This window comes from Ptiloglossa arizonensis, chromosome 1, assembly GCF_051014685.1.
Source record: "Ptiloglossa arizonensis isolate GNS036 chromosome 1, iyPtiAriz1_principal, whole genome shotgun sequence".
NCBI classification, from domain to species: domain Eukaryota; kingdom Metazoa; phylum Arthropoda; class Insecta; order Hymenoptera; family Colletidae; genus Ptiloglossa; species Ptiloglossa arizonensis.
The window spans coordinates 7,880,106-7,907,126 of record NC_135048.1 but is presented as its reverse complement, the minus strand read 5'-3'; the positions used below and the strand labels follow the sequence as shown (position 1 = coordinate 7,907,126).

The 27,021-nt window shown below is 36.0% G+C and overlaps 2 protein-coding genes and 1 long non-coding RNA gene across 8 annotated transcripts in view; 1 reads left to right on the top strand and 2 right to left on the bottom strand.

Moving 5' to 3' along the window:
* Positions 1-5,009: 5,009 nt before the first annotated feature.
* Positions 5,010-5,879, bottom strand: LOC143146764 (uncharacterized). Its single transcript, XR_012992068.1, has 3 exons — positions 5,858-5,879; positions 5,620-5,796; positions 5,010-5,542 (listed from the first exon to the last, which is right to left on the bottom strand). It is a non-coding gene; the product is annotated as an uncharacterized LOC143146764 (long non-coding RNA).
* A 37-nt stretch (positions 5,880-5,916) lies between these two features.
* On the top strand, positions 5,917-26,801 carry Galene (potassium two pore domain channel subfamily K member galene). Of its 4 annotated transcripts, none has more exons than XM_076304222.1 (12): positions 5,917-6,082; positions 6,181-6,509; positions 7,430-7,549; positions 8,722-8,848; positions 19,124-19,250; positions 20,615-20,716; positions 20,791-20,913; positions 22,687-22,829; positions 22,901-23,056; positions 24,123-24,362; positions 24,438-24,707; positions 25,987-26,801. In XM_076304222.1, exons 2-12 carry the CDS (start codon positions 6,312-6,314, stop codon positions 26,304-26,306), a joined length of 1,926 nt encoding a protein of 641 aa, XP_076160337.1. In that variant the 5' UTR covers positions 5,917-6,082; positions 6,181-6,311; the 3' UTR covers positions 26,307-26,801. The 4 variants fall into 4 exon arrangements, with proteins under 4 accessions (XP_076160337.1, XP_076160345.1, XP_076160353.1 ...); XM_076304230.1 differs by having other exon boundaries at positions 5,917-6,113; XM_076304238.1 differs by having other exon boundaries at positions 5,917-6,509; positions 24,153-24,362.
* Positions 9,012-27,021, bottom strand: part of LOC143143249 (uncharacterized) — a 39,256-nt gene continuing 21,246 nt past the window's right edge. For all 3 annotated transcript variants that reach the window (XM_076304318.1, XM_076304308.1, XM_076304325.1), the window contains exons 4-6: positions 10,543-10,687; positions 10,369-10,470; positions 9,012-9,783 (exon numbers count right to left, since the gene is read on the bottom strand). In XM_076304318.1, coding sequence (XP_076160433.1) covers positions 9,499-9,783; positions 10,369-10,470; positions 10,543-10,687 — 532 coding nt within the window. In that variant the 3' untranslated portion in view covers positions 9,012-9,498. The remainder of the gene's footprint in view (positions 9,784-10,368; positions 10,471-10,542; positions 10,688-27,021) is intronic.

Genomic DNA, 27,021 nt, shown 5'->3' with positions numbered 1-27,021 from the left:
TCAACGATTTTTGAAACATACGGTTCGAGGGCTGTGTACGACTTTTATGGAATTATGATAAACTTCTCAATAAATTGAAATTGTGTTTGCTGGTTATTCGAAAGAAAACTTCGTCTTGCTTGCAACAGCACTCTTTGCTTCAGCGTTCAATTGATATCGACTACCGATACTCCGTGTAATGTTGTACATAAATTCATACTGCGTTTAGGTTCGTAACTGTACCCAATGTACTGTGTCGAGCTGGAAATAATGCACAGAGGCCAAAGGAGATTTTGTTTGGTCTGCTTGGCCCCTCGTTCTGGTAATATTGTAAACGTAAAAGACGACGATAAAAAGATTCAACGATCCTCGATCACTTCGATAAATACTGTATAGTATCATTCTGAAATCGTTTTGGTAACAGTTGACACACAGTGATAAAGAGAATTGTATTAAAAAAAATACATCGATGATCTTGGAATCACAGAAAAGTGAGCTTGGAAACAATTTTCTTTTACCATTATTTGGACCAGACAAGTATCTTCGTAGGATCGTGAATAACGAAAGATATACAAAATATACAAAATTTTTGCTGCACTCTATATAAGAAACGTAAATTTCTGCGGTAAAATATTATACTTAAACGAACGTAATAATTACAAAATAATTGTTCTATTTAAGTATATTGCGTTAAGAATGTTCGTCATACGAGTCGACGAACAGAGGTGAAATTATGTTTGTCCAATCGGTAGTACGTCGCGAATTTGATAAACACTAGGAAACTATTTTGCAATCTCGTTGGAAAAATCAAAGTTTGTTAATTATTCGTGTTTAAATACGAGTAATGCGCGTACTCGCTGCTGGAATTTATGTAAAAATGGATTTGGAAAAAAACAATTAAGTTGCGTACGATACCGAAAACACATTGAATAACGATCAGAATGGAGCAATATATGAATTATTTCAATTTTCCATCAACATTACGCAACATCAATTTATCGATAAAATTTCATCTGAAATTGTTACACGCATCGAGATTAAAATAAAGTTTGATTAACCTTTTCTTATTTGATTTTTGCACCGGTCGACCATACTTGCGACAAACGATGATCGAATCAAAGACAATTTATAATAGAATGAGTATGCATATAGTAGGGGAAAGTTCCCTATTTGGATCGTATTCTAAAGTGGGTACATAGTCTTTATTAATGTATAAATTGACCGAGACAATGTCTAGCATAGGGTTGCAGCACATATATTGCTTGGTAACAGTATAGAAATAGAACAAGGTAGAATGAATAATAATTAGAACGCGATGAGTGTTTTGTTTTGATGTCAGCTAATGTTGCTTCCAATTTATAGCTACCAATATAATAGTTTATTCGATAAATTTTGTCGTTTGATAAATCTTATTGAGCAACCTAGTACTATACTGTTCAATAAGTTTTAACGAACGATAATAATTACAACGCGACGAGTGTTTTGTTTTGATGTCAGCTAATGTTGTTTCCAATTTATAGCTACCAATATAATAGTTTATTCGATAAATTTTGTCGCTTGATAAATCTTATTGAGCAACCTAGTACTATACTGTTCAATAAGTTTTAACGAACGATAATAATTACAACGCGACGAGTGTTTTGTTTTGATGTCAGCTAATGTTGTTTCCAATTTATAGCTACCAATATAATAGTTTATTCGATAAATTTTGTCGTTTGATAAAACTTATTGAACAACTTAGTATATTTTTATAATATCCTAGATTTTAATGGACAAACTTCACCAGCGTATTCGTTGGATTTAAATGAAAAAAAAAAAATTTAAGTGCAGAAGACAAGCTATTAATTTATAGAAGAATCCTCAAACATGGATCTACGGCATTGAGGTTTGAGTTATGGCAGTAAACTGTCGTACAAAGGAAATGAAGGCTCTAGAATTAATCATGCCACTTATAATAGTAAATGTCAATGGGTTTCGCATAAAAAACGAGAATCTAAGAAAAGACCATAAAAGTGGAATCTGTGGAAAAAGTAATCGTACGATACGCTGAAATCTACAAATTGATTAATTGTCATCCGATTAATCATCGTAGCACACTAGCCAACCATCTTTATATTCAACCTATTTTGAAAAGGTTAATTAAAAAGCATTCCATAGATCTAATGTACTAATAAATGGACCATTAAGAAAATGCCTATGTGTTTCTTACAAACCATTAAATGATAATAAAATTTGTCGAACGTTGAGAAACAAATTGTAAATTATATAGATGGAATATATACAAAAGAAGGTAAGAAAGAATTGTTGTATAAACATATGTCGTTTAGAGCTGTATTCAAAAGTAATGATAGAAATATAAGGTAGGAATGAAATAGTAATAACACGATACAATGTAAGAATATACCTGACTACTATACTAACTTACTACTGATTAACGATCAATATAAATAACCACTAATGAGATAACAGTAATATTCAGCTCTGATCTTCCTTCCTTTTTAATTTTGTATTCTAATCGTTTCTAGGTTTTTTATTTGATTTAACTCGTTCGTCTTATGTAAATTTTACTTATCAGTCATTGTATTTATTAATCGATTTTTTAACGTTTTCTTACCGTTTAGTCAGGTATTGCTTCGAACGAAGAGGATTCATAGTATTGTTCAACTGTCTTTACTTTTCGATTATATCTTAAAGTTATATCTTAGTAAATAAAAGTTTTAATTATGTAACTAGGTATACATAAGTGACCAGAGAAGCAGTCTCTAACAGAGGAATAATAAGTGTATCGAGTATTTTTAAAGGAAGACGTCAGTCAAAAAGAACATAATGCTATATAGCAATTGATAGTAAAAAAAATCGAACGATCGCGTATTTATTAAATGCAGTAAAATAAAAGTCATACTAAACTAAAGTCATCTTATTTATTACAACACATAGGTACTTTTATGTTAAATTTCTATCTTGTTGTTTATCCGCCCTGACAATGTAATAGAATAAATTTGTTCATTCATTAGTTAGGTGTTACACCATAAGCGTACATCGGAAGAAAGGGAGTCTGGTAGGTTAAATAGTAGGATAGGGAAGATTGACAATGGCGTGCAATGAATGAAGCATCCGACCAATAAAAGAGGGAACTTCGAGGATCTCGAGTGTCCATTTTGTGCATAGTTTAGAATGTTAGCTACATTTTTTAAATCCATCGCGAATATCGTACCCGAATCTTTTGTTTTAACATTAATCGAAACTAGTTTCATGACTACCGTGCACGTATCTTCGTGGACTGCCGAGTATTGGAATTTTAGGTTATGGGTGCGATTATATAATAGCTCGGTATTTCTGTTTTATCAATAAATCAAACTTTATTAATATTCCGGATGGTACATTTGCGAGCGTTTTTTATGAGATCGGTTTTCAGACTAACTGCGAATCGTTGTTCGTTATGGTAACGAATATTACTTTGTTTAATAAACATCATATATTGTACGTGGAATAGAATCTTGTGAAAGATTCTAGAAAGTTATTCTATATATACACGTGTATATACACATACATATGTTCTTATACACATACATTCGTATACACATACATATATTCATACATATATATCATCACTGTTTGTTGTATAAACAAACAACGAGGAACTCATAAAGGACACTATTCAATTAATGAAAAAATCGTACAGATTCTGTTGTATATGTATATAACTCAAAAGCATATGTAGCAAAAGTTATAAAAGTATAAATTAAAAATGAAAGCTACTGAAAGCTGATCTGATCTTTAGAGGTCATCAAAAGAGAGAGGAAAGAAAGAAGAAAAGTATGGGAATGAGAGTAAAAGAATCGACTGTTGGAAATTATTTATCTTCCTAACGTAGAAATAAATTATAACAAATGAATGATTATAAATTAATGATAATAATAAATAATAATAACGAAAGGTTAATTATCACTTTATGATAACTTTGTCCATTAGAGAAAATAAAAAGTGATCGAAGGAATGATCATTTTCACAATGGCTGCAACGAGTTGCAGTATGTTTCCATCATATTGTTTCTTTCTACTTCCTTTTGTTGATCAAAGTCTGACCAGCTTTCAATAGCATTTTTCATTTATATCTTTGTAACCTTTGTGATATATACTATACTTTCGAGTTACGTAAGAAAATCTGTACGATTTTGGCATCAATTGAATAGTATTTGTTACATTCCAAAATATTTTAGCACCCCAACACAATCAAACTCGAAAGCTTCTTCGTTCATACGTTCACTTATCACCAGTCCCATAATTGTACCCACATCTGTACAGCAAACACTAACATAGGGGCTCTGCTGTTTACAGGCGCTGCCCAGACCAAATGTTAATAACAATTTTCCCTTACACGACAACTCCCACTACGCTTTCGTTATTGGACAAACATTGCACCTACGTAACCAATCAAGAGTTAAGGTTAATTCTCGGTGTATAAGCACGCCCACGTCAAAGATACTTTTTTCATGACTGATTAGCTTCCATCGGTTTCGTATCAGCAGACGAACACAGTGAACATAAAAACACACAGTGGCTTACGAAAATAATCGAACGTTCGCTACCGAAATATTCAACAATAAAAATATATATGGTTAAGTAACTTCAGTTTTTAAGGTAATATTTCAACTATTGTAAGATACAAGTATGAAGATTATGTATAATGGGTCGTTAAATATTGCAATTACAATATTTTTTATTAGTTAAAGTATTGCAATTACAATACTTCTTCTTAGTTGAAATATTGCAATTCCAATATTTCTTCTTAGTTGAAATATTGTAACTACAATATTTCTTCTTAGTTGAAATATTGCAATTCCAATATTTCTTCTTAGTTGAAATATTGTAACTACAATATTTCTTCTTAGTTGAAATATTGCAACTACAATATTTCTTCTTAGTTAAAATATTGCAATTCATTATTTTTCTTAGTTATAATGTTGCAATTGCAATACTTTTTCTTAATTAAAATATTGTACATCATAACATCCTGTATAAATTGTTCTTGGTACGATCGAGCTTGCTATACAAGTGTCCATTCTGAATTGATAACTTGAACGTGACGCTAAAATTGTAAAATTTTGATGAACATTAATTAGTCGCGAATAATTTTATTTATCAAAATAGATTGTATCTCTTCATTTTAGGTAGTCCATATCTCGTCTGTGCCTCGATTCTCGTAAAAAGTAATCAGTGTCGATAAGTCAGGTACCGAGAAGTAAATACCGACTAATCTTGCAACGGTACAGTACAATTTAAACGAAACGATAATTCTTTGAACTTGCATCATAGACTGGTCGATCGAAACGAAAATAAAATTTTATATACATAAGACATCTCAACGAGAAATATTTGAATATTTTCACTGTCTCGATCTGAATTCAGATATCGGTTTTATCGTTTAAATTTATCCACACACTTTTTACCAAACCCTATTCCTTACGCGAAATATTGCATCATTGAAAACTTCAGCAACCGAACCAATAAATCGTCTCGTTCCAACATCACGTAACTTCTTTTATCCAGAATAGAAAATTCTTCTAAAACAAAAAATAGTACGAAGGTTAACCCGAGAACCGATCACAACTTCGCCTACATTCATTTATTCGTGGATTACTCTGCAAGAGGATGGTCTCACACACAAGTACGGAAACAAACGATCGAACGGTCCTTTTTTTCTTCCAAACGAAACACGACCCAGATGATCCATAATATCGTACAATCGAACACCTCGAAATATTACTCGCTTGTCGAAGCGTGTGTCTGGTCGCCGTAGGTGGACTACCGGTAACGCCTCGAAATGAAATTTCGTCGACGGGCAGAGGCAGGATAAATTTGGAACAACCATCTCGAACGAAATACGCCTGTGTTTAACATTTCCGCAGCAGTTTCGCGGCGAGTTTCGTTTCTTGAACGTCGCGACGAGGGACCGTACGCACGACGATACTCTCTTCGTGGAAACAACGAGAAACGGTCAGCAAGGCGGATCGATGTAAGATCAAAACGATCAGGATAACATGAAGTGGAAAGTGAAATCGGACCAGGACGACCAGGAAATCATGAATTGTCGATCATCGAATGTATTGTACCGAGATCGATACTGAGGGCCAAGTACACTGGCCCTGTTAGTTCGTGTTCCTTCGGGTGAACGGCAGTAACGATTATCGATGAATTGTAGAGGTGCAGTTGCACGAGGAGGTATCGAAGAATCGTAACGAGGAGTCAACGACTTTGAAAGTACCACCATGGCGTCGCGGAGCGAGAGAATTTGAAGTATAGAAGAATAGTGCCCGGAAAGCGGCGAGCACGATGCCACGTTCGCGACAGGAAACGTTCGATGTGATGGTCGAGGCCGAGGAGCCTTCCAAGTGCATCAGGTTCTTGCGTTTCCTCTGGAAATTCTTCCGATGCGTTTTCTCCCACGTGTTCCTCGTCTCGCTTGTCGTTCTCTACTGTCTGATCGGCGCGTACGCTTTCGAGGCGCTCGAAGCTGGCCACGAGAAAGAGGTACTTGCGGATATCAATGATCGTTCATTTATTTACCGTTCATTGTTACGAGTTACGATCGTTTATTTGTATTGACGAGTTTGTTCGTTGTGTGCGAAACGGGGCAATCGAATACAAGTACTTGAAAAAAGCGTAACGCGAACAAATTGTGCACGTTGCTTATTCGAAAGAAGTATTATGGTAGATACGGTCGAAAGAAATATTACCTAACGTAACCAAATTTTTTATATGTATTTTTCATCTTTTTTTTCCTTCGTTCGTCGATTACGGTGAATACAGTCCGAGCAAACACAGTTCGTTTTGTGTGTAGGTTTCGTATTGATTATTCGGGTCCTTGTAAGGTAAATAAACTAATACGATGAAAATTGTAACTGTTTGGTTTTGGAGATGATTATTTGTAAATGTTTGCACTTGTTGCGTGAAAGTGAGAGGAAGAAAATTGTATCAATGAAACGACGAGAATTTTAAATATAATCGAAACTACGACCAGAATGAGGGAATTTATTTGCATTCTATTCTTCTGGTTTAATTTATTATAATTATTTGTATATTTTTCCATTTGAACGATTAATTATTGCGAGCGAATAAAGATCCACAATAGCGATTGATGTTTTTGTACGATAAATTATGCTTGCTCGGATTACATTTTTATTCGAATTTGGTAGTTAACATAGAAAATACCGGAAAACATATGCAGTTAATTCATTTCACTTTTTTTTAGTTATTTTTCTACCGAAGTATTCGTTTTGATACCTTCGTTATATCTCCAATTATAGGGGTGGAGGGGCTCATAATCGTGGTTCAAATTTGATTTTTGGTCGCAAAATAAAATTTTATAAAAATTACGAGTAAAAGGGACACTTGTATGTATGAATACTCCTTGTATGTGCAAGAATTTTCGTTTATTCTTCACTCTGCAGATAAAGAAAAGCATCAAAGACATAAGGGGTAACATAACGGAGCAACTATGGAAGATCACCAAGGAAGTCGATGTATTGATTTGCGAAAATTGGACGGATAAAGCGTTGCGTGAATTAAAGGTATGAAGAATACTTAAATAATAGATTGTTCTATAAGTTTTGTCGTTCGATAAAACTTATTCAACAACTTAGTACTAGATTGTTCAAAAAATTCTATCGAACGACAAAACTTATTGAACAACTCATGTCAGTACTATACTGTTCGATAAGTTTTATCGAACGAATCTATTATATTATTAATAATCAGAAAATCGCTTTTGACCAAATATAAAACAATCTAGTACTATACTGTTCAATAAGTTCTATTGAAGGACGAAACTTATTGATGAACCTTGTACTATACTGTTCGATAAGTTTTATTGAACGACGAAACTTATTGAACAACCTAGTACTGTTCAATAAATTTTATTGAACGACAAAACTTATTGAGCAACCTAGTACTATACTGTTCAATAAGTTAGTACTGTTCAATGTAGTACTCTTCAATAAGTTAGTACTGTTCAATAAGTTAGTACTATTCCATATAGTACTGTTCAATGTAGTACTGTTCAATAAGTTAGTACTATTCCATATAGTACTGTTCAATAAGTTAGTACTATTCCATATAGTACTGTTCAATAAGTTAGTACTATTCCATATAGTACTGTTCAATAAGTTAGTACTATTCCATATAGTACTGTTCAATAAGTTAGTACTATTCCATATAGTACTGTTCAATAAGTTAGTACTATTCCATATAGTACTGTTCAATGTAGTACTGTTCAATGTAGTACTGTTCAATAAGTTAGTACTATTCAATGTAGTACTGTTCAATAAGTTAGTACTGTTCAATGTAGTACTGTTCAATAAGTTAGTACTATTCCATATAGTACTGTTCAATAAGTTAGTACTATTCCATATAGTACTGTTCAATAAGTTAGTACTATTCCATATAGTACTGTTCAATAAGTTAGTACTATTCAATGTAGTACTGTTCAATAAGTTAGTACTATTCCATATAGTACTGTTCAATAAGTTAGTACTATTCAATGTAGTACTGTTCAATGTAGTACTGTTCAATAAGTTAGTACTGTTCAATGTAGTACTGCTCCATAAGTTAGTACTGTTCAATGCACTTACTTACTAACCTAGTATCGTTCAATAAGTTTCTTCGAACGACAAAACTATTGAACAACCTAGTACATTGAACCACGAACGTTCATTTCTTAAACTCTCGCTTCTTTTCTTTCCAGACCTTCGAAAATAAGCTTGTATGGACCATGGAAAAAGAAGGATGGGACGGTAGAGAGGGTGAAGATGATATTCAATGGACGTTCGCTGGTGCTCTGTTTTACTCCATCGTGGTAATCACGACGATCGGTAAGTTTCTGGATGACCAATGTATTAACATTATAACTTTTCAGTGAAAAATTCAATAATTTTTTATAAAATGTATAATATTTCATGCTATAGACTTACAATAACATTTTCAAAGTATTCACGCGTTTATTATTTCGAATAATGCGCTGCTCCCAAGACCATATGTTGAAAGGAACGCAGATTTAACCGTTTATAAGTCCATCTTCTTCAATGTAATCGTAAAGGTAGATCGTACAATTGCAAAGATAGACCGTATAATTATAAAAATTCAAATCCACGAGGGCAAAACCATAAAAAGCGAAAGAAAGAAAGGTTTATATAGTCCTGTTGTCTCTGTGATGTTCCAGATGACTTCTTACGAGTCGTGTACAGTACTTCTTTTGAAGTATCAGGTGTCACAAGTCTTTATGTTTATATTGGTAAATTCTACCTTAATTACCTTCTACACGAATTACTTAATTACCCCTAAGTTCTACCTTTCTACATGAATATGTTCGTACTGGTAAATTTCGTCTTAATTAATTTACATGTTTCGTAACAATCAGTCGATTTATCAGAAGTTCGTGTAAAAAGTTTCGCGAGTACTTCCGAAGTGATCCAATAAATAAGGATTAACAGTTCGTAGGCAAAAAACATATGTTTTATACGAGTTATGACGAGCTCGTCTCGGCTTTCGTTTGATTTTTCTTCAAGGATCGACTGTAGACATCAAAGTCGTCGTAGTCGTAGTCGTAGTTTTGCTCGTAGGGGTTGCTGGGAGGTCTTTGATAGGGGTTGCTAGGGGGCCTTGGATAGGAATTGATGTTCTCCCCTGGGAAGTAGTAATTTCCAGGGGGGTATCTGTTGTCAACGTTGAAGTTTCCTGGAGGCCTTCGATTACCATAGTAATTTGGCGACTGGACGAAACTTGCTGGTCCATACTTATTGGGAGGACCCTGAAACGCAATAATAATAATAATTTCGTTCCCTCCAGCGTTTAAAAATATTCGATTCGAACTAAATAGATAAAAGATACCAATTTTTATTGAAACTTTTTACTTGTACAACAAGAGAACTGCAACAAAGTCACAAAAATTGTTTATTAAAGCAAAAATGTATAAATTACATTGCTTTCCGAAGCAGCAAATTTATCAACAATATTTTCATAATTTGCGTCTTTATTAATTTGGGTTAATTATCTAAACGAAGCGAGTCAATGATATTTTTTAAATAATCTCATAGGAAGAAAACCTTCGTTAGAATGGTATAATAAGTTTTTTTGTTCATTTAGGACGCCCGGACAGGGTTCAAGAATTTCAAAATCATCGCCCGTGCGATAATTCGCCATTAACACAGTGCAAACTATTATCGTTATTTTTACGCCTTAATATTTCGTACACTAGTGAAATAGATTGGACTTTAGAATTCTTTGGAAATAAATCTACATGCATTTACGAAGATTGAAGGCTGGTTCGTATTCGATGAAAAAAAAACTGAATGCAATCTTTCATTTTTTCAATGATCTTTAATTTTCAATCTACCTGGTACGGAGGATACTGTCCTTCTCCGGGTGGTCCAGGAACCAATGCTGGATACTTTCTGCTGTTGAAGCAGCAATACTTCTTATCCTTCGAACAAGCACCCTGGGAAAATTGTCGAAACAATGAAAAATATTGCCATAGCGCGTTTCTGTCACTTTGTGTTACGATACTCACAAATTTCAATCCGCTGGATGGACAATTGAAGCTGTATCTACATCTACAAGTGTCGTACTCTCGATATCGAGGGTCGTCTCTGACCCAGGGTGGTACGTAACTGCCATCAAAAGAGCCATCGTCGATGCCTCCTGTATAGGGTGGTCTGAAACATTGAAAACACATTCGAAATCTATTTTCTTAGATTTGATTAATTACCAAAATAATCGAAGCTTTCGGTTCTACCTTCAGCCTTTGAATGAAACGTTCTTCGAAAGTATGCACATAAATATTAAAAGTAAATGTTCCAGTTGGAACAAATACCCGTCGATTTGTTTAATTTTAACGACGTACATTCAACGATCAGCATTCGATTCTGATCTTTGTGATTGGAATATCCTATGTAGTTCCATTTAGCAAATTTGATAAACTTATCTCGACAAACATTTTATAAAATTATAAAGCTTACAATATTTATAATCCTTTATGGAAATATTCAAAGAAGACGTGGTTGAAAAATTAATATAGAAATTTTATCATTTGTTTCCATTGATCAGACATATTAGGCAATACTAGAGCATTGAATGTATTATTGAAAAGTCGAATCCGTGATGAAGTCAAGGGAGAAATTATCTTCGATTACGAGGATTATCGTAATATAAAGTCAAAGATAAAATTATCTTTCATCTACGATGAAAAGTCTTACTGATAATGAAACTAGTAACGAGTTCGAGTACATCGCGTGAATCTTCAATACCAAAGAGCTTTGGTTCTCAAATTCATATTTATTTCTCAATACATCTAGAATCTGATCACCGATATTAAATGAACATTGTTCTGTAAACAACCGTTGAAAGAATACATTCATCAGACATTGTTCCGTATTCGAAGTTCTTATCGTTCCTTATATTATATTTGTTAGCGTTGCTCGTTGCTTCAAACGCTAATAACGTAACCGCTATTGTTCGAATACGTAAAATATCTCGAATACTTCGCTACAAATATCCAGAACACCAGAGACAAGATACAGAATGAGAGGTCTCGTTTGTGGAACTGTTTCCCACCAGTGGAATTGATTGTTCGCGTCAACACCGGCATTCGAAAGAAAGACGGATCTTTGAAACGATTTAAAACGAATATTTTGGTAATAAGTATTTTATAAGGTCAGTGAACACCGGATGCGAAACGGTGAAACAAAATTATTGGGTTGGAACAGAACGAGAAGATACGAATACCTTTTTACAATGCCCGTTGGCCCGCCAGGGCCGACAAGAACCTCTTTGTTGCCAGGATACGATGTTGGTACAATGGGTCTACTGTTAGGACCGTAAGGTCCAGCATTTTGTGGTCTAAATCCTGCCAAAGGTCGTCCATTGTCGAAATCTTCCAGGTTCTCGTTTACCTGGTACCTATAAGTTTACCACGCAAACAGTCCACCTTTTGTCACACAAGACGAACAACACGAGGTTCTGGTAATCCTCAACGATCTCTTAAATCTAACCTATCGGATGAGATTATGTTAGAAGACCAGCTCGCTCAGGTGGTTACAGTTTGACGACCTGTTACCCATGAATCATTGAAGCATTCGATTGATACCTGTTCGAGTGAAGTGGACTTCAGTTAATCGATATACACCGGAAGCGAAACACTTTGTTTCAATTATGACCACTTGGCCATACACGAGTGGTTTTACTATATATAGTTTCTTATTGTAGTAACCAAAGTGGTAGAAATCGAAACTTTAAGAAATACGTTGTAGATACTTGTAAATTGTAAAAGAATTCGAGAAAATTGTGTCCTGGGTTACCGAGAAACACTTTAGTAAAGATTATTTGGCAATGTTTACTTTGAACGTGATTATGTAGGTTAATAAATCTTACAAAATGTAATTTAATCAATGGAGTCACAGATGACACCATTTTGGAAACGTATCTGTCTTTGATATTAGGAGGTTATAATTTAACAGTTTCAAAGGCAGCCCATGGCAAGAATTGAAAAATAGATGGGACAAGTGTTACAATTTTTTCATGCGTTGAGACTCTCGTTTATTGTGCTTGATGACGATTGCAACAGGTGATGATTCTTCGCTTAAAAGAAAATCAAATATGTGAAATGAATTTTTTCATACGAGGCTTCGTTCTCGGTGAAATCGATTTTTAAAATTCGCGGGCCACGTGTGCTATTCGGTACACCGCTCATCCATTTCTCATTACTTCCACTTACGTTAGTATCGAAGTTAATTTTGTCCAATTAAAAGCAATTGAAACTTATAAAATGATATTATCACAGAAACAGGTAATAAATGACCAGATACCATTTCACGCGTACACCAAAGAGTTTTCAGAATAGATGTTCTCGAGAACGAAGCCTCGTAAAAAAAAACAAAAATTGCTACTCCATATTTTCGATTTATTTTTACACGGAAATTTTGATCCACTCTTTTATTTTTACACGAAGAGTTCTATCTACTGTTTTATTTTTACACGAAGATCTCGATCCACTCTATTTATTTTGATCGATTGTGGCACGAATTTTCGTTCGTTCGGTGGAGGAATTGTTTCTAAATCTCTAATAAACATTTCATAAGAGTCCGCTAGAAAAATGTTCGAAATAGAGCGCACCTTAAATTATCGGCTCTGCTTCTCTGTCCTCCGTCCTTCCAAACCCATTCGTTGTTTTCGGAACTCACCGTGACGATGGTGACACAACAGACGAGGATCAAGGACTTCATGTCGCTTCGGACGAAACGTCGATCATCAATGTTCGCGAGTATGGAGGAAATTCCACGAGAGTCTGTTGGTCAGCTTCACAAGCGCCGAATATCACTGACACGCGACTAAATGCGAGTGAAAGTGAATCGTGTCTTTATATATGCACCGTTGGAAGGTGAACGCACGGGCGAGGCTCGAGGTCCCTTCGATAGCGATCTCGGATCAACAGTTTTCGTGAGGGGTGATTCACCCTTGAAACAGTTCGCTTTGCCGCCTGTTTCGGTCACTGGGATGGGGAAAGTCTGAGAAACAGTTGCCAATACTGCTGAATATTTGCCAAAACCATAAAAACTTCTTCAAGGACGAATCATTTTGTTTAAAATAAACTTTCAAACTTACGATGACCTGACAGTCCATTAATTTTGTGAGGGTTATGCTGTATTGTTGGGAAGTTCAATTACGACTATTTAGTTTCAATTTTGGTGGTCTACATTTGCCAAAACTGTAAAAACTTCTTTAAGAATGAATTATTTTGTTTAAAATAAACTTTCAAACTGACAATGACCTGACAGTCCATTAATTTTGTGGGGATCATACTGTATTGTTAGGAAGTTCAATTACGACTATTTAGTTGCAATTTTGGTGGTCTACATTTACCAAAACTGTAAAAAGTTCTTCAAGAATGAATTATTTTGTTTAAAATAAACTTTCAAACTGACAATGACCTGACAGTCCATTAATTTTGTGGGGATCATGCTGTATTGTTAGGAAGTTCAATTACGACTATTTAGTTACAATTTTGGTGATCTAACTGTGAAAACCTCTTCAAGGATGAATTATTTTGTTTAAAATAAACTTTCAAACTGATATTGCCCTGACATTCCATTAATTTTGTGGAGATCATGCTGTATTATTAGGAAGTTTAATTACGACTATTTAGTTGCAATTTTGATGGTTATTTCTACTTTGAAATAATTTCGAATGTAAATAAAAGAATCTAAATTTATGCCTGGTCTTTAAAATCAAATGAAAGAATGGAAAATTCTAAAGAACAAACTGGTAGAGCACAAAGTGAAATGTACAGAAAAGTTAATACACATCCAGAATTGTGTGTGATAGAAAAATTTTTTAAATTTCCTATGGTTAGCTAGTGAACTTGTATAATAAAGCAAGTATCAATTATTAGTCAGAAATGATAACATTCTAAAATGTTGTTTATAAAATAAGCGTCAAAGGAAACAGATATACATTATCGAATGTATACCTACTGAATAATATTTGGAAACGAGCTAAACAATTGTAACAGTCGCTCGTGCCTAAAATAAAAAAATAAGTACGTGCATAAAGAGGTTAAATGAAACTGTAGATTTTACGATGTTGTTTCACTAACACTCCACACGAACGAGAGTGCATCTGGAGAAATAAAAAAAGTTATATCGGGCACGAAGTACTTACTTTTCACATAGTCGTGACACGTGTAAACTGATACGAATGCATTTGTGCAGTTGATGCGTGAATGTAACACAAAGGCACGTGGGTTGAAGATTACATGGGAACAGCTCTTTCTCGGACTTGTCCTTCGGTCTGGGAAAACCCATTGCTCGAGGAAGGGGGAACGGACCCATTGCAGGTGGTTCTCTGGCCTGTTTTTTTTTTTTTTTTTAAATAAAATCAAGTAATATGACGTAACACGTGACGCGTCGTGTCCGCGCGGCGAAGGACATCTGCATTGTTTACACGCGATTAGGGCCCAAGGAAGACAATTTCTTTCGTTAAAAGAGCCAGACGTAATACCAGTTGCAAATGATCTGAGCACCATTTGCGTAAGAGTGGAGATTAAGATTTTCAAACCAATCTTACAATCTTTGATTGTTTCCCTTTTAACGCAAAATGGCACATTAGACTGATCGATGAGTTACGTACCCTTAAACGATTATTTTTTGTTCAATAAGAAAACCACAAATTGATATCGCTAAAAAAAAAAAACAGGACAAAATTAGCTCAAATAATTATGTATCATAATTTTTGTAATCTCAACTACTAAATAGTATTGTTAATTGTTAATTCTGCTATATAATAATTATTTTAAGCAAATAATTATTCGATTATTTTATGTTCCTCAGTGTTATTTACATTTTGTAGGTCATTTATCATTTTAATCGTCGTAGTGCACGAGACTTAAATTACAGGGTTGAAACGTTTATACAGGTTGATCCAAAACTGAGATAAAAGAATTTCGAACCATATAGGTATCTCGAAAATAAAAAATATAGATTTCCAATCCACTTTGACGGATATGCAGCCAATGTGTTATATTTGTGAAAATCAATTGTATACATAGGAAACTTCGATAGGTTATGACATACAGGTTATAACCTGAAATATTTATTTATTTTTCGATACAATTCTGATTCTATCAATTTCGCATTGAAATGGAAATGTGTCAAATTCTATTTTTCAGGAAGTTGAATCAAAACTCTCACGTGAAACAACCTTTTGTCTTTATCCCATTTTATTTCCGTCAAAATTGATTTCCCGATATATAGTGATATCTCTTCTCAATTTTTACGAGTACTACATCCGTTCAAATTTGTTGACGTCTTTTTCAAATCACTCTGTATAAAAGTAATAATTTAGTAACGATGACGTTACACAAATTACATTTTCAACATTTTTTGAAAGTTGGCGATATCGGGTTGAATAAAGAGTCCTTTTTCCAAAGTTTTTTCAAAAAAATTTAATCTAATACACAATAGGAAAAACATGAGCAATATTCACAGTTCTTTTTTTAAATAATAGAATAAACATAAATAATTAAATTATGTATAGTAAACATAATCACGTTTTGATTAGTAAACGCCATCTACTGAAAAAGACAAATAGATCTTTTTTGTCAGTACATAATCTGTACAAATTATCACTCATTTGTGAAGAATTGGTATACGATTTTTTACAAAATCGCACAATTCCTGTCTACTCGAAAAGTAGAAATAATTTTCTTTTGAGTTGTTTTTGAGAGGAAATCTATGAACGAAGGAAATGGACACTTGGAACATCCTCGTATAATTTTATTTCGAGGAAAAGGTACGATCAAACGTTCCTTGTGGAAGAAAATTCAATGATCAAGGTCATCCCCACTGGCGTGAGTACTCAGGCCATCGTGGAAATTCACTTTTCTTCCGCGAGAAAGGAAGTTACGAGGGCCCCAGTAATTCGCTTTCCTTGATTTTAACGTTCGTCACGTTGCTAGCAGCTGATTCGTCAATTAACTTTTTTACAGTCGCGTAACAAAATGTCCCCTCTTTAACCATTTACATTGCACATTTGTATTATGAAACAATTCACCGAAACTTAAATCAAATGCCCACTGCTGGAGCTTTGAACGAATAAGTCAAAAAGTAAAAGGAGGGTTTCTATGTCTTCAGAATTCTATTTCAAAACTATTTTAAATTTGGAACATAAATGCTCTTTATTGAATCAGAATAAAACATTTTTATCGTTGCATTTAGTGCATTATTTATTTATAAACTTTTTCGGCCACTATAAGTTGTACCACCTGCGCTAAGTTTCAAGTAATTCAGTACTATGATGTTTTCCATAGTTTTCTGAAATGCATCCAACACAATGCATTCTAACGATATTAAAATACCCATCATTTGCAGTGCAGAGTCCCTAACTCTAACAAAGAAGGGAGCAAACATCTACCATCTGTTCTTCTAAGTGCCAAGTAATTCAGTACTACATTTTCCATAGTTTTCTAAAATGCATCTATCACAATGCACTCTAACAATATTAAAATACCCATCATTTGCAGTGCAGAGTCCCTATCTTTACCAAAGAAGAGAGCCAACATGTACCATCTATTCTTCTAGGTACCAAGTAATTCAGTTCTATGATGTTTTTCATAGTTTTCTGAAATGCATCCATCACAATGCACTCTAACAATATTAAAATACCCATCATTTGCAGTGCAGAGTCCCTAACTCTAACAAAGAAGGGAGCAAACATCTACCATCTGTTCTTCTAAGTGCCAAGTAATTCAGTACTACATTTGCCATAGTTTTCTGAAATGCATCCATCACAATGCACTCTAACAATATTAAAATACCCATCATTTGCAGTGCAGAGTCCCTAACTCTAACAAAGAAGGGAGCAAACATCTACCATCTGTTCTTCTAAGTGCCAAGTAATTCAGTACTACATTTTCCATAGTTTTCTGAAATGCATCCATCACAATGCACTCTAACAATATTAAAATACCCATCATTTGCAGTGCAGAGTCCCTATCTCCACCGAAAAAGAGAGCAAACATCTGCACCCTTTCAGAAACGTCTTCGAACCGAACGCGCGTTCGAAGAGATCGAATAGTTACAAATTCTATCACGATGATACGAATCGTGATCCGACAAATTTGCCCGAGCATCCTTATCAGAGATCCAAGGAGAATTGGTGAAACGGAGATCCGCGACGCGTGACCGAGTAGCGTTCCGAAATCAAGCTGGCCATTCGAACATCCGCTCCTCTTTTGTGTGTCGATCGATCCTCATCTTCGTCCGGCGGATGCAGTCTGTCTCGTTCTTTTTTTCAACGAACACTTTTTCGAATGATGAAATTTCTTTTTTCATTTCTTTTCTTCAATAAATCGTGAACGTTCACGCTTTCATTACAATTACCCTCTCATCCTCGTTGAAGATTAACTTATCCTTGAAAGACCAAAAATATGACTTTCCAAATAGTTCTTTTGATTTATTTAGTCGTAATTCAAAGGGTCGTTGTACATGTAAACGTTCATTTACTACGAGAGATCCACCAAAAGAAGATGTGCTCAGAGGTGTAACCGAGGCACTGTTTCTCAACCTAACTTTTATTACGACTTCCTGTTATTCTTAAAAAAAGAGGTTTCCAAAGTTAGGAGCCTAGAGCACCGTGACGCGATAGAAATGTTACGCGATTAGGCACTGACGGCCAGGACGTAGGAGTATGTTAATCAAAGGAGTTGCTCGAAGGTGGAATCCTGGCGACCTTGACCCAGACTCACGGATGAATCTTCATGGTAGCAGACGTAGTTTCGAGGTCGTTGAGAAATCGATGAAGGCCGAACCGACCTCGACGATTCTTCCGAATGTGAACATTTGCGTTTATTTGTATAGTAATTTGCAGATTACTGCCGACGAGGAATGCCTAATCGAGGTCTTCCTAGAGTCATTATCTTATTTTGGCATTATTTAAACACTGGATAACTTCTAGAGATCAAGGCAAACACCTCCATCAATCATACGTGTATTTATCGATAATTGATTTTCTGTATACCGAGATGCAAAGCTCGAGAGGTGTTCAAGGTTCGATTGTTCCATTAAGTAATTTTTAATTATTCCGTTCCATCTATTCGTGCGGAATGAACCGTCCAATAATGACTATATAATACACGCAGAATAATTTGTAGATTAAAATGGGTTAATCTGCACACCAACAGCAGGTTACCTAAATGTCTCGAATTCCTAACCTCAAAATTAATTTCACCCTGAAACGTAGATTCAAAATTTGTTTCTCAAGATCCTACGAAGTACAATTAACGTACCAATCGGTATTAATCAGATTTTTTTGCCATTTGTCGAATATCATTTTTTCTCCAATTTGTATAAATCCGCCATAAGTGAAAACTTGAAAGTTCGAAAGTTCTGGTGGAAATTCGGAGTGAAATTGAAATCGGGATGTCAAAGGGAGTGCAGAAAAATCCTCAAGTAAAAGGAAAAGATAGCGAAGGGGTCACTGACTCGCCACAGGTAGCTCGAGTCGATTTAAATTCTCGGCTTGAGTCTGAACAGAGAATTAATTGCGCGTTACGCAAGCGGGAAATTACGCAAGGCTAATCGAGCGTTACTCGTCGTCAGGGTACGGTCACATCGCTCCGAAGACCAAGAACGGGAAAGTTGTAACCATATTCTACGCCATCCTCGGGATTCCCCTGATGTTGCTCTGCCTTTCGAATATCGGCGATATCATGGCGTCGAGTTTCAGGTAACTAATGCTCCTAAATGCAATTTCTCACCGTACGGAGGGCAGAAACTATTGGTTGTTCGAGGTCATTTCCTGGTCTGTGAATCCTCACTTTTAAACTGCCAGAGTTCAGGTTAAATCTGGAGAATGAAGATAGCAGCACAGTCGAGTGTCAGAAATCAAGATTCCAAGGCGGTTCTCTACACACTTTTTGGACATTGTGTAGGATATTAAACATAGACGTATTTAATTTGTATTCTTAAGACTATTACTTTCCATGTAACTCGAATGTGGCATACTATATTCCTTTCATCAAGTACCGTGCAAAGATCGTAAGTAGCCAAAGCCATGTAAACTGGACGACAGAGGGGCAAGTAGATTAGGCTTTTGCTTCAGTCAATCACCACCAGGAATCTTCACAATTAGGTGTCAAGTGGTCACATTGCCTAGAATTAGTTTTCTTATTTCATGAAAAAATCCTTGTGTATACTTATAAAAACGAAGGGTATCTTTAGTACAGATTTGAACAAAAGTACAGCACATTCTGAAGAAAGATGTTAAAAAGGTGATCAAAATTTTGGTAGTTCCAGCACGTGAATTACTAATAATGTACCGTTACACAGGTCCCAAAGAATTATAAACCTACAATTATTTACCGCAAATACGATGGAAAATATTATTAGAAAAGCAGATGAATCGATAAGGACACGAAAACATCTCATCGCGATAATTGTCATTGTGTACAATTTACCAGGATTACATTGCGAAAGGTACAGAGACTTTTTTTTTCTACTGATTGTTATTGTACCGAGTGTATGTCTACGCCAATGCGTTCCAGTCGTCGCTTGTTATTGCTTCATCTCAATCTGTTTCGATGTCTCTCCCTCACAACATTGGTCACGCGATAGACTCGTATATAGGTCACCTTAGCCAATACCGAAACTGTGAGTAATTCGAGATGGGACAACCAATCCGATTCGTTGGCAACTTACAATCTCTGCATGGTATGTATTTTCAGCCTATCAAAATAAATATAGTAATAGGTGGTAGGAAGAAATTAGAAACGAAGTGGTAGGGGTAGTCCGCAAATAATGTTGAGTAGCCAATATTTTCTGCCTCCATTTTAATACCATTAATATGTATCGTGTATCCAATTACTCGATGATTCAGTGTTGTGTAACCTTAGTATAATGCAACATAATGCCCGTAACTGAGAAACAATGAAAAATAAGCCGTCTGTGTAAATAAACTTCTTTCTTTACTGTTCCCTTTGAATCCAATCCTGAATCGAATTCTATATTATAAGGGTACACCTTGTATGCATATATATCACCACTTTCCGTCACTTTGTTTTCGCTTCCCGATGCTGCACAACGTCTCTCTAGATTTTTGTACTGGAAAGTCTGCTGTTACGTGTGCACAAAGCCACCGAAGAAGAGGCGACCGAGGCACAGTCTCAGCAGATCGTATTCCACGCGACAACCAGGGTAATTGTTCGCCTCGTAATGAAGGTAATCTGAGATCGAGCGATAAATGTGTAACAAGAGTGAATTTTTGGAAGACGATACGGGACGAATAGAAGCGCTTTTCGACGGTCCATCAGAATGAGCCAGAGATCCGCGGACTCGGCGCTGGGTCTATCAGAATGTATGACCAGGTCTTCGTACTCGGACACGGATTGCAAGTATGACATTACGATGTTCTTAATTACGAATAAGACTGCTGTCAACGGCACGCCTCTGTTGGTTGCGTGGGACAATAGTAATAGGTTGTTCGATAAGTTTCGTCGTTCGGTAAAATTTATTGAGCAACTGTACTGTTTAATAAGTTTTATCGAACGACGAAACTTATTGAACAACCTAGTACCTACGTTTCACCTTACAAGAGAACCTTACAGTAGTGGACATCGCTTTTGAGACTTTAGTAGGTGCAAGTTATGGTACATACCTACTATCAAAAAACTCTAATGGGTTTTTTCAAAATAAATCTTCGTTTTCGAAATATTTTGATTTAAAATTTGATACGCACCTAGTAAACGAGTTATTTAAGTCTTCTTGGTAAAACGAATTTTGGGTAAGTTGGTTAAACGAGTGATTACGAAGTTGTGTTTGGTAGGTAGGATCGAATCCTCGTCTCTCTGTTATTATTTTATTTTTAGTACAATTTTGAAATGCAAGAATAGGTTTGATTTATTTTTATATTTAATGTCAATGCTATATGACATCGATATTAAGACAAAGAACCTTAAATTTTTAATATAAAAACTAGAAGTAAATACAGTAGTAAAATAGCAGTATATGTCGCATATATTTTTCTGTATTAATCATTCGTGTTAGTCATTACCAGGTAAATTCTACATTGTTATTCGTATTGCCACTATCGATGCTAATTGTTTTTAAACACACTTGTTAGAGCGACGGTAGTCCTTGTATACCTTGAAAGGGTGTCCGTGTACCCTTTTATATGTTTACAAGAACCTACGAAAATAATGAATTTAGGCCAATAGTAAAAAGGTAAATAGATTTTTTGTTTCAGACTTACACAAATGCAGTTGTCACCCACGGTAAATTTGGAAAACCAACAAAAGATTTATATGCCGTTTATTTAGAGAAGATTTTAATACCATACGTAAAAAATAAAAATTTTCCATTACTTGTAGACCCGTTTTCGCATTTCAAAGTTATACTATAAAAAAAAATATTATCAACAAGCCAGTATTCGATCCCACTACCAACAACGTTGTAATTACTCGCTTAACCGACTTATCCAAAATTCGTTTTACTAAAAAGATTTAAGCAATTCGTTTACTATGGGCGTATCAAATTTTAAATCAAAATATCTCGAAAAGGAAAGTCCTTTTTGAAGAAACCCATTAGTGTTTTTTTATACTAGATACGTACTACAATTTGCACCTACTACCTCCTCAAAAGTGATGTCCACAACAAAGTCCTCTTGTTAGCATTCTATTGTATAGATATCCTCAGGTCAGAAAGATACACCATAGGACTTCACGTTCCAAACACTGTAATTAATCGTCTTAATTAAATTTTCTTTAACCCATACTTAATCAAATTTAAACTTGTTATCAATGTACCTTGTACGAGAAAATTAAATCTATCGTTTGATTCGAGCAAAATAAAATAAGGTTAGTGCGTGCTTAGGATTTCAATTGATTAGAATTGAAAACAATCTTTCGCGATCCGATTCAATCTTTGACTTGTCGAGATTATCATGATTCAAGTTATCGACTAAGGTATTGAAAAAGCCAAGAATTCCACTGTTAACTGGATAATGATACCCCAAGTCGATTCTGACCCTGGTTATTGACCCTGCGATAGTAAATTCAGTACCGACTCAACTATCATTTTAGAGTAACAAGCTTATAGAATAGTATTTCCATTACGGTTGAAACTATGCTCTCCCTTAATGACGTGACTTTCTTTTGGTTTCAATGGAGGTACAATACTCGACGATTCGAAGACATGGAACAAAAGAGGCCGAGTCCCTACCAATCTCCAGGGAATCAGAATTTAGGATTCAAGTCCGCGACAGTTTCTCGGTATTCGGATTTGCCAGTGGCGTCACCAAGAACCATGAGAGGTACCTAGACGTGTCATAGGCTTGAAACGTTTGATAAGGAAGTGTCTGATTTTAAGTAACAATCCATTCAGCTAATTCCAAGATGACAACGCAATCGTTGGACAGACGGCTGATAATGAATCGTTCCTTGAACGACACAGATCGTTCTTCGGTTTTGTGCAATAGATACGCCCTTGACGACCTGCAGGACGAACTACGACAATGGCAGGCTTCCACTGGAAACAGACGTAAATATATTCCATTGAACGCTTCCTGTTAAAGAAACACTATCGTCCATAAGTTTCGAGCTATACGCCATTCTATAACTAACATTGTAATAATTAATCCTCTGCACTCGAGATGAGACTCTCGGTCGTCAACTAACGCACCGGAATTTTTCTAATTTTTCTAATCTTCAAGGACAATTTTTATAAGATGAAAAAAATGCTTTGTAAAATATACAAAGATGTAAGATCCAAATTCATCGATTTACTCTTACATTTGATTTAAAAGATCTCTTCGAGGTTCTCGGTTTCCCGTGTGAAAGAACGAATCGAACACAAGGAATTAAATGCGACGAGAAAAATTGAAGAACTTATTTCCAAAATTTCGTGACACATCCTTGAGTTCTATAAATATTTTTGCGTGAAAGTGATTCCCTAGTATCCCCCGAGATCTTGTTAAATCCTTAAATTCTAATAATTCCAAAGATATGGGTAGTAGTATATACACCTACAATAATAAGAATTATGAAATTCAAGAAGATTGGATCGTTTGACAATAGCTTGAAACAAAATTAATTGACCATTCGGGCCAGTTCTGTTCATCACTGTGGGTAACATGAAGGATAATAACTTTGTGGACGTGGTTAAATAACGTTTCTTTGTTGGCAACGTTTCGTGACGCAGAAGATGAACGTTCGGTGATCAGGCAGGTTCGTCGAAAAGTTTGGTTGTCCTCGGAACAGAATCTTCAAGTGTTTCGTTTTCTGAGGACAACCATCGACATCGACACCTAGCGATATCTGTAACTCGCGATGACCTACATACAATGTGGCACCATGCGCTTTTCATGGGAAAGACTATTTCTAGCATCTCGTTCGACCACACAATTGTTCCATACCTCCATCCCAGAATAAACCTGTTGTGTAACATTTGGTGTGTAGCACGTGTCACGGTGTACAGATAGTTGTTTCTAGACTCATTCATAGCGATGAAAGTGTCATTGGGGTCCTTAAAGAATCGATTACTTCCTCTTCGAGTTCATTATCCGATAAAGACCAGTACACCCTTAATCTTGTTTGCTCGTTAACAGTAGGTAATTCGAGTAAATTGCGTGACATAGACGCGACAGAGACTGTGGATAATGTCGAGAAACCTTCGTTCACCATGAGGTCAATGCCCAGAAGATGCCTATCTGTCGAAGAGACAGCCACAAATTATAGAACGACCCTGGCACCGCCGCTAAGACTGCCCCCTGTTTACCTGGAAATGGAAAACATGAGAAGACCTCAGACCAGCAGGATTAGACGTTACAGAAGCAACTACCCAGTTGGTAAGCGTGTTTTTCACGTAAGGTTGTCTCCTTTAGATCTACTCATACCATGCTTTCACGTAACCGCCTTTTCAGCACGATCTTACAGACGAGAGCAGCAACCAGCAGAAGTAATGATGCCAACGGGACTCCCCATTCACAAGCAAATTTATGTCGAAGACTTCGATTCCGACTACGAATACTATACCACCACAGACGATCAACCGATAAAGCCGGTACCGATCTGGTTGTGTGTGTTCTTAGTGGTCAGTTACATATTTGGAGGTGCATTCCTCTTCAGTGCTTGGGAACAGTGGCCATTCCTCGATTCCGCATACTTTTGCTTCATTACACTCACCACCATTGGTGAGTCACTCCACTTTTAGTGGATTTTATCGAGTAATGTTCAAATTCTTTTGTTTTGGACAGTGTATGAACCTGAAGAATGAAGTATAATATAGTACATTAAAGTGCTAGTCATTTTAGAGAGTCGTTCCACTTTTTGATGACGTTATTGAGTAGTGTTCAAATCCCTCTGTTTTGGACAGTGCATGAACTCGAAGAATGAAATATGATGTAGTACATTAAAGGTAATTTTTATAAGAGTATCTACTCGATCAACTGATTCAAAAATTGAAAGAGCATTTTATGGTGACTCAACCTGTATTGAAACATTCATCGTTTTGGTCGGAAAATTGAAAATTCAGACGCGTACCCTGTTATTGGAAGTGTTTAAAGAGTCTACAAACCCTGGAGTTAATCGTGCAATTAATCGTGTAGGAGTTGAATTATAACACGTTATAACAAATGACAGACTGTAACAAAAATAACGTCGACTCTTGTTACTCTTCTATATTCTTACATCTTTTGAACAGTATCGAATGACATCCGATAATTAGGTATCTCTACGTTTCGTCGTCTCGGCTCATCTTCACTACTTATCCTTCCACGTTCAGACCATTTCCCCAGAAACCTTATTAAACTTGTCGAGCTATATGTACTCGTATATGTCTGTGTCGTCGAATGTCTAATTGTTCGAATTGTTCTTGTTGAATCTCAATATGTTACCATCAAACGTTTAAGTGTCTTTAGTTCAATGTTTGAATATCTGAAGATACCTCCTGTTTTGTTACCAGAGAGCCATCCAATCGATCCCTTTTCCACAAGTTGTCGATCCACTGTCGACTCCTATGTATACTCATTCCCTGACCAATCACCGAATATCTCGTCTAAGGCAGTATCTGCTAAATAATTGCCCTTCGTGACGAGTTCACTAGCAGATCTGGAACACCTTTAATCGTCCCTTCTATCTTCTCCATCTGACTGACCCCAAAACTGTTTCAACCTAGCCAATTGGTTTGATGTTTGGAAATGAGCATACACCTAAGATGAATCTCAAAGATAGCGAAATAGATACACATTGAAGGTATACCATCAGTGTCGAAACTTTCTTCTCAACGAAGTACCTTTACAACGTGAATCGAGTTATAGACGAAAGTCTTGATCCCTAACAGGTGAATAGCTACGGTTGTCGGTTCCACGAATTTGTCGTTGCTGTGGCAACGACCACAGGACGATTAAAGTCATCAGAGGTGGTCAATGCCGGTTAAAGAACGTAAGAAAATTGGTATTTACGGTGTTCCAGGTTTCGGGGATTTCGTGCCAGCGTACAAGCTGGACGCGCACAAAGGCATCGCGGTTTGCTCGTTGTACTTGTTATTTGGAATTGCTTTGCTGGCGATGAGCTTTAATCTGGTGCAAGAGGAGGTCATCAACAATGTGAAGAACGTCGCCAAGAGGCTAGGGATCATCAAAGAGAGTGACGACGAGGAAGAAGCCGACGACTACGACGCATACGACGCTGAATACAACGACGAGGTCGACAACGAGCTCGAGGGCTATGTCCTCGACGCCCCTCGATGTCACTCAATGGCGAGAAACGTTCGCGGAATATCCGTCGCGTAGCTCACCGTGTCCAGAACTTCTTTTATTTACGAACAATCCACAGCCCTCTTCCCCCTTCGTTTCTGTTTCGGACCGATTACGTTTCAGTCTACCAAGAAATCGACTTGGTTATAAAGAGGGGGAAGAGTTACGTGCACGGGAATCCCCCTATTCTCTGCCTTAAGCCGCTCTCGCACTTACACTAAACGACTGCAGCGCCATCGGGGAAAGCTCGCGAACGAGAATCGCGTACCGAACGATTGGTCGCGAGGCAACTGACACCCATTGCCCGAAGATAGCGTCGCACTCGCATTTATTAGGTGGGAGAACGGCTTTACCGATGACATTCGACTAAACGAGTATATATTACAGTTAGTTCATTGTCTCGGGAAATTGCATCGTTCCCTTTTGAACATTTACATCTTCGTCGAGTAGAATACGTAGGAACAATAAAAATATCTTACCTGGAATATTAGTGTTTTTACCATCAACTACCCACCGATTCGTATATGCATAAATTTGTCCCGTAAGAATGATTTTTCTCTTTTACTATATATATATATAACTTTTATTGATTTTCCAAATTTACCGTAGGTAACAATTACATTTGTATAAGTCTGAAACAAAAAATCTATTTACCTTTTTACTATTGGCCTAAATTCATTATTTTTGTAGGTTCTATATATACGACGATATTTCCTATACCGGTCACAAGGGATGACTTCTTACTTCCGTG

Coding starts and splice junctions, on each gene's coding strand:
- Galene (XM_076304222.1), top strand. CDS start 6,312: ATGCCACGTTCGCGACAGGAAACGTTCGATGTGATGGTCGAGGCCGAG. Junction 22,830..22,900: donor GTCACCAAGAACCATGAGAG/GTACCTAGACGT, acceptor CAATCCATTCAG/CTAATTCCAAGATGACAACG. Junction 24,363..24,437: donor CAGAAGCAACTACCCAGTTG/GTAAGCGTGTTT, acceptor CCGCCTTTTCAG/CACGATCTTACAGACGAGAG.